The sequence below is a fragment of the Trachymyrmex septentrionalis genome, unplaced genomic scaffold (assembly GCF_001594115.1).
Source record: "Trachymyrmex septentrionalis isolate Tsep2-gDNA-1 unplaced genomic scaffold, Tsep1.0 scaffold86, whole genome shotgun sequence".
NCBI lineage: Eukaryota > Metazoa > Arthropoda > Insecta > Hymenoptera > Formicidae > Trachymyrmex > Trachymyrmex septentrionalis.
In genome coordinates, this window is record NW_017306049.1 from 644,509 (window position 1) to 651,526 (window position 7,018).

At 29.3% G+C, this 7,018-nt stretch overlaps 1 protein-coding gene across 1 annotated transcript in view; it reads right to left on the reverse strand.

Moving 5' to 3' along the window:
• Window positions 1-7,018, reverse strand: part of LOC108755197 (profilin) — a 24,428-nt gene that overhangs the window by 11,900 nt on the left and 5,510 nt on the right. Inside the window, exon 2 of the mRNA XM_018498081.1 lies at window positions 2,390-2,659. Within this exon, the coding sequence (XP_018353583.1) occupies window positions 2,390-2,659 (270 nt within the window). The remainder of the gene's footprint in view (window positions 1-2,389; window positions 2,660-7,018) is intronic.

The following is a 7,018-nucleotide window of genomic DNA, read 5'->3' on the forward strand; positions in this document are numbered from 1 at the left end:
TCCAAGGTAGCTTCACCATATGCCACAGTCAACATTCGGAATGCGTCCGCGCACTTAATTTTGTTTTTCACACAAAATTTGATACAGATTCTTTGATCCATTTTTTGGAATAGGCAAAAATCGAAGACGAGCTAAAACACGTGCAAGCAAAGCAGCTGTCAAAAATTAACTAAACATTCAAAATGGCCGAACTTGTCGGCATAAGTGAGAGACATGAGTACCAACATAACGCCACAAAAAATTGAAAATCGAATATACGTAACCCGCGGAAATTCAAAATTCGCGATACTTTTTGAACAGACCTCGTACACTGTCAAGGTCATAATCCTGAGTGACCTCCAACAGGTTTTAACTGTCGTTCATTACTTGTTAAAAAGTTATAAACAAAAAAAGTTTAAAAAATAACATCTTATTTCTGCTATATACAATATTAAGAACCTTACACTCTCCTTTCCCTTTCGCTTCGAATTGTAAAATATATGCGTGGAGACATTATATGCTGCCTCACAGGGGGGGAGAGAGGCGAAAATCTCTCCCCCCCCCTTCAAAAAATCTAACCTAACTCATATTTTAGTGTGGAACGGCCCTCGCTTTGCGTACACTTTGCAAAGCAAAGCGAGGGTCACGATAAATACAAAGTTCGAGTAACATTTTGAGTGATAACTTATTTTGGCACGAAAATATTTAATGGCATGTGTATGCAAAGATAAGATAGAAGTGAATCGCCATATCTAGATATATAGTATGTGCAACCAGGTAACAATCGTACGTTAGGATATACTAACCTAAATTCTCCAATTACTCTAAATAGTCAACGGGCGCGTTCAAGTCGACAAAGCGGCTAACCTGTTTGCCAAGAATATGATTGGTTATTACTTATAGATCCAACCAATCACGTTCAATCGCTCGGCGAGCAGGCTAACAGCTTTGAACTTTGAAAGCATCCAATGACTCATGATATCCTATGATTCATGTGGTGCCCCGGTCTTCCATATTTTAATTATTAGTAAGAATGGTGTATATATATATCGATTTAGCTTCGTGAATTTTAACGATGTATTTTGATGTAATCTACGTTAATTTTTATATTCTTAATTTTTTTCAATATTTTAATAGAGTAATTATTAAAAATGTGCATATCGATAATTTGATATAAGTGTATTAGAATTAAATAAGAATTTGACATGTTTTAACCTTACTCCAACATATTTAATTCTTTTCATGTCAAAAATCATCTATTTATCTCCAATATTATCACAAAAATATTTATCATGCAAGGCAAATAAGGATATAAGTTATAAATTTATCCTGGCAGCTGACATTTCATATTTAATATCTCGCTAATGAATTAATACTTTGTGATATGTTCCAATATAATTAATTACATATATGTAATGTACAAATATGTTCTATAGAAGCAAAAACAATTTCTTAATAGTAAAAAATATCATTACATATTGATATTATAATCTCAATGTAGTTAATAGGACCCTCCGTGATAGCATCTTTACTATTTGTCATATCATCATGCCTGAGCGAAATGTCAATTCTGTAATTAATAAACTTTAATTGTTAATCAATTAAAACTATTATAGTCTCGACATTTTTGTATTCAGATTTTCATCTCTAAATTACTTTAAAAATACGCTTTTAAGAGGAAGTGCGATAATGGCAAGATACCTCGTATATATTACAATAGATGTATTATTTCAACATCTAACTGACAGCAAGTGGCGCTTCTGTTACTTTGTTAATTGATTTTACTCATTTCATTTCTAACAATTTCATTTTTAACAATTTTAAACGTTCCAGATATTCAGAAATTTTCGATGCAAAAATTATCTAGAAATTCAAAACTCAAATTTTCAAAATTTTTAAGAATTTCCGTTTCGAATATTCGATACTTAAATATATTTAAATTATTTTAAGTGTGCTTAAAAAAATTCGATCGTCTGCAGATTATAATATATCAACGGCAATTGATTATTAATAATGAAATAAGATATGTACATACATCTTACTTCAATTCGTTTGTGTTTTCGGAACTAATTAAATTTTATCGTATGCTGTGCGCATAAAAAGAGCAAGATCAAAAGTTTATATTTATGAATGGTTGAAAAAGACTGCTAGGGATAAATTTAAAGGAAATGCAATAATATGCGGTTTATCTTTTCGCGCCTTCATGAAAGGCAAAATCAAATTCCTTTATAATATAAAATATATATAAAAATAAATATCTCTCAAAATTCGTAGGAAAGAGAGAATTTGCTAACTGATAAGGAGTTTCACTCTACACCCGCTTTGAGTTCCTATAATAAAGAGCTAACTCTTCGCGATGGCGACGATTACTTCAAGCTGAGCAAGCTGAAAGTTGTTGTCACATACTGACCTAATAGCCGCAGGACACGAGGTATTCGCCCAGTTTTTCAACGACAGATGCGGCTTGCTGTGGTTGTATGGGGTCCTCGTACAGAGAGACAACTACGGCTTGCGTCGTCTTCATGCAGTGGACGCCGACTTTGCCGAGTTTTGCCCTTATCACACGGTCCGTGCCCGACAAGTAGATGTACCTATTGCCAGCTAAGGTAACCCCGGACGACGTCAGGATGTCTTGCTCTTCAAAACTCTGCACTAATTTCGCGAGTTCTTCTTTACTTACCTAGAAATAAAGAGAAATCTCTTATACACAGTGACAGCGTGATATCATGCTTAAGTTACGCGAATCGTTTCACATATATGTATCCCAGAAGTCGTCTGGAAAAGTTACGGCTTTCCTTATCGTAGAAGAATCGTAATTATTCTAACACAAACAAATGAAAATATTTTTATTCAGTCAAAGCTGGATTTCAGTGTTTGATAATATTTCTATATGAATTTACATGTATTTTCTAGTTCAGCAAAAAAGTTACGATTACTTGTTCATCTTGGAACGTAGTCTTAAAGCTGTAACAGCAATATCGCACCGTAATTATAATGACATTCTGTGCTATGGTAATTCAGTTGCGTTTATAAGTCCAAAAAATTATTTCAACCCATAATTTGAAGAGATGTATCTGAAGACACTGGTAGTATCTCGACGCTAAGCTACGCGCATATAAATTTACATGAAATTATTTAAAGCACTTAAAATCCAGCTTCCAGTATGAGCATTGCTTTTTACTGATTGTTATATTAATATAGACATTAAAAAATTCAATTACTAAAATCCCAGATGTAAAATATCATTTTTATATATTATACTGTACTTTTTTCGTACTATGTTATATTTGTACAATTCTAATTTTTCTAACCATCTTACAAGTGACAATTTGGATAATATATCGGATAATATAATAAAAGTTTTCCCTAAGGAAGTAAAAGAAATTTATTATATTCCACCTATAAGAAAATGCAACTCAGGCAAAAGATAATAGATGTAGAGTGGCCAGAGGTAAATTAGTCAACAAGTATAAAAATAAAATTACATTTCTACGGACTGCTGGAATTCTATCACGTTGACAACTTAGGAAAGAATCTTGTTAGAAGAATGAGGAAATCTCAGGTGCAGTTTCACGCCATGTATCATCGATGATTACTAATATTCAACTTTTGACAAAAAATTTATTTAATGAATAACTATTTATCAAAATGATAATATTACAAAGTAATATTCTAGTATATTGTAGTTATTATAATAGGAAAAATTTTATAAGTATTTGAAGTTTTTTCTTGCTGAAAATCTGTTAAAACAATTTCATTTATTTCATTATAAAGCTAAACAACGCAGATTTTATATGGCTGCAAAATAATGGAAAGTTATATACGAAAGTGGGAAGCGACTTTTTCTATTAAACAAAACATATTTCTTTCAAATAAAAACCTAAAGGAAATACTTTTAAATTGTCCAATTATAAAACATTCGAAAGAATTTTTAATAATAACTATGATGTATATTAAACTTACTTATAAATTTACATTGTAGTTGGTTATTTATAAATAATTTATTTAGATTAAAATAATAATTTTAAGAAAAAGTTTCCAAATAATTACGGTCGCGAATATTTTTAAATTTCAAAAATGTGTTTGAGAAATTATTACTCATTAACAAATCCCAAAGCGATCATAAAAAGACAAAAAATATTGAAAGAGAGAGAGGAGAGAGAGAGGTTAGTAACATTATTTGTATTATGTTACTATAGATAAATTATTTTAATAATTATAATACTTATTCGCTAACAAGTATTGCGATTTACTAAGCAGTATTTCTTGATTTCTTCAATATTATATGCATTTATATACATGGCATCATTGCAGATTCTATACGCTACTTAATGCTGTACTTATTGTTTTCATTATTGCCTTAAAACTAGGATAAAACTGGGAGTTATTGTACAAGATATATTAATTAAGGTATATTAATTAAAGTATATTAATTTTACAAATTGTAACGAATACTGATTAATGATTATTAATAATTTTAACATCTGAAAAAAAAAATTTTCTCATTTTAGACACCTGCTAATATTCCCACTATTATAGAAACTAAAAAGAAGAAAATTGAACAAATTCTATGCACTAAAAGTCCATAGAAAGTATGGACTTCCAGTGCAACCTTTTGTAATCTTCCAAGGACATACTCCGACATAAAGAAGATTTTCGTAAGTTTCGAAGATATATTATACGAATCAGTCACGTTTTTGAAAGCTTTAGATATTTGTTTTCAATTCACGTATTAAATATTAATTACAAATTACATCACGTCTGATTATTTATTCAAATAAGTATATATAACATGAAATTTAAAGTAAATGCACAAATTAATTAAGAAGTGCAAGTTAATAATAATTACTATTATTATTACATCATATTTTTCGACGTTACTTGTAGCGTTCATTAGAATGCTTTATATATTTTTTCAAAATAATAATTAAATTATGAAAAAAATACGATATTAGATTATTCTAAATCACATTTAAAAATAATACAATAAATTTGGTGGCCGTTTACTATCTGGATTATAAGTTATTTTAATAAATAATAGTTAAATTTTTTAAATTTATGCTCTAATAAAAATGCATGGAAATGTATTATAAAATAAATGACACAAAATATAGAAATCAAAGGTCTAGCTGGATCTTAATGCTTATATGATTCTTATATACTACATATATAGTCCCTAGAAAGTATTAAACACATTTCCAAATTTAATTTTCTTTCTAGGGATATTATAGAACCGTGTATGTGTGATACATCCTTAATTATTATCGATCATTCAATTCAATAAAAACATTAAAACGGTATTTAATGATTGTTTCATTAAAAATGAAAAAATATGAATAATAAAGAAAATATAATAAACCAAAATTTGAAACTGTTTTCTCTAAAGATGGAATTACAGATAGAGATGGAATTATAGATACAGATGTTGAAGAACTTGCAGAAATAATCATATCAGAATGATATGTAGTACCAGGATAAAAATGATATGGTTATTTTAAATTACATTTCAAAATTTTACAATAACATTTTTTTTTTCTAATGTAAATTTTCTATTGTTAAGAACGTGTAAGTGTCCAATATCTGTGTGAGGCTGTACAGTGTGATACGCAAATGACCACTTGCGTGTCTCCCGTTTGCGGCTTATCATGGGTGTTGGAACAGGAGAGAGTTCCATAAATATTATAAACTCGACTTGTTCTTGGGGTCATACACAAATTCGGTCAATTCAAGAAGAAATCTCAACCACATAACGTTAATTTCAACAGATATCATACCAAATTGAATTCCATATAATAATTATATATGAGAAACAGAACATTAGTATATTAATGCTACAAACATTGTGTAAAATTATGTTTAAATTGCATATTTTTTAAAAAAAGCGATACTTTTAGACATAATAAGTAGGAATAAGCGAGCGTTGTTGCGTTTTAAGACTAAGTTTACTATTGATAGATTTCAGATTTAAATGTAATGTTTATTAGAATTGTACTGAGGATGGTCAAATGTTGACCGAAACGTTTACGAATTGTAATTGTTTATTAGAATATATGACTTCTTGACATCGAAGGTGGTTATATGCTCCTGAATTGTTAATTTTACAATAACAATTAATGCAATTCTTCGTTCTACTATTCAGAATATAGAAATATTTTTGAGCTAGTTAGAAATTCTGAAAAATGTAAATTTCCAGTCAAAACAAAACAATTTAGATATATCGATATTAAAAAATGATTATAATTATACCGAACCATATAAAATTTTAATACTAAATATAAAACGATTTTATAGCCTAGAAAAATTGCAGTTTCTAATAAAACTAATATCGTTTCATATTGGACAAATATTAGACAAATATTGAACAATGTGAATAGTACAAGCAGTGTTTAAATAAAAATGAAAAATTGCGAAAGCCAAATTATCCTTTTCTTATCCAAGGAGATTAATTATCCAAATTAACTTCCTAGTCCTAGAAGTCATGCTAATAACGGTTACCTTAATGATAGATTTACCGACAGAAGTCGCGATAAGCTTCAAAAGTGCAACACGGAGGGCGCATCAATCACGATATAAGCTTTCACTGTGAGATTCATCGAACCACAAAATTTTTTTTTTAATTTCGAAGAATCAACCGTTATACAACATCGAAACAGGACAAATTCTAAACAAACTTCTGGAATGCATCAAAATTACAAACGTATTATTTGCACTTGTTACATGCAAAATCTCTCTCTCTCTCTCTCTCTCTCTCTCTCTCTCTCTCTCTCCCCTCCCTTTCCAACATTCGCATATATATATATTAGGTTAAGTAAAAAGTCATCGCGTTTTTTTAAAAGACATCTCTCTATCAGTAAAAACCGTAATTACTTTCTTACCAACAATATAAATATATCTTGATAGAGTAAAGTTTCAGCTTTAAAAATCTCTTTTTTAAATTATACGATACGATAATTTTTAATGGAGTTATGAGCAATTAAAGTCAAAATAATTCTTTTATTTAATCCGCGATAACTCAGTAATCAAAAGTCGTAGGAATATT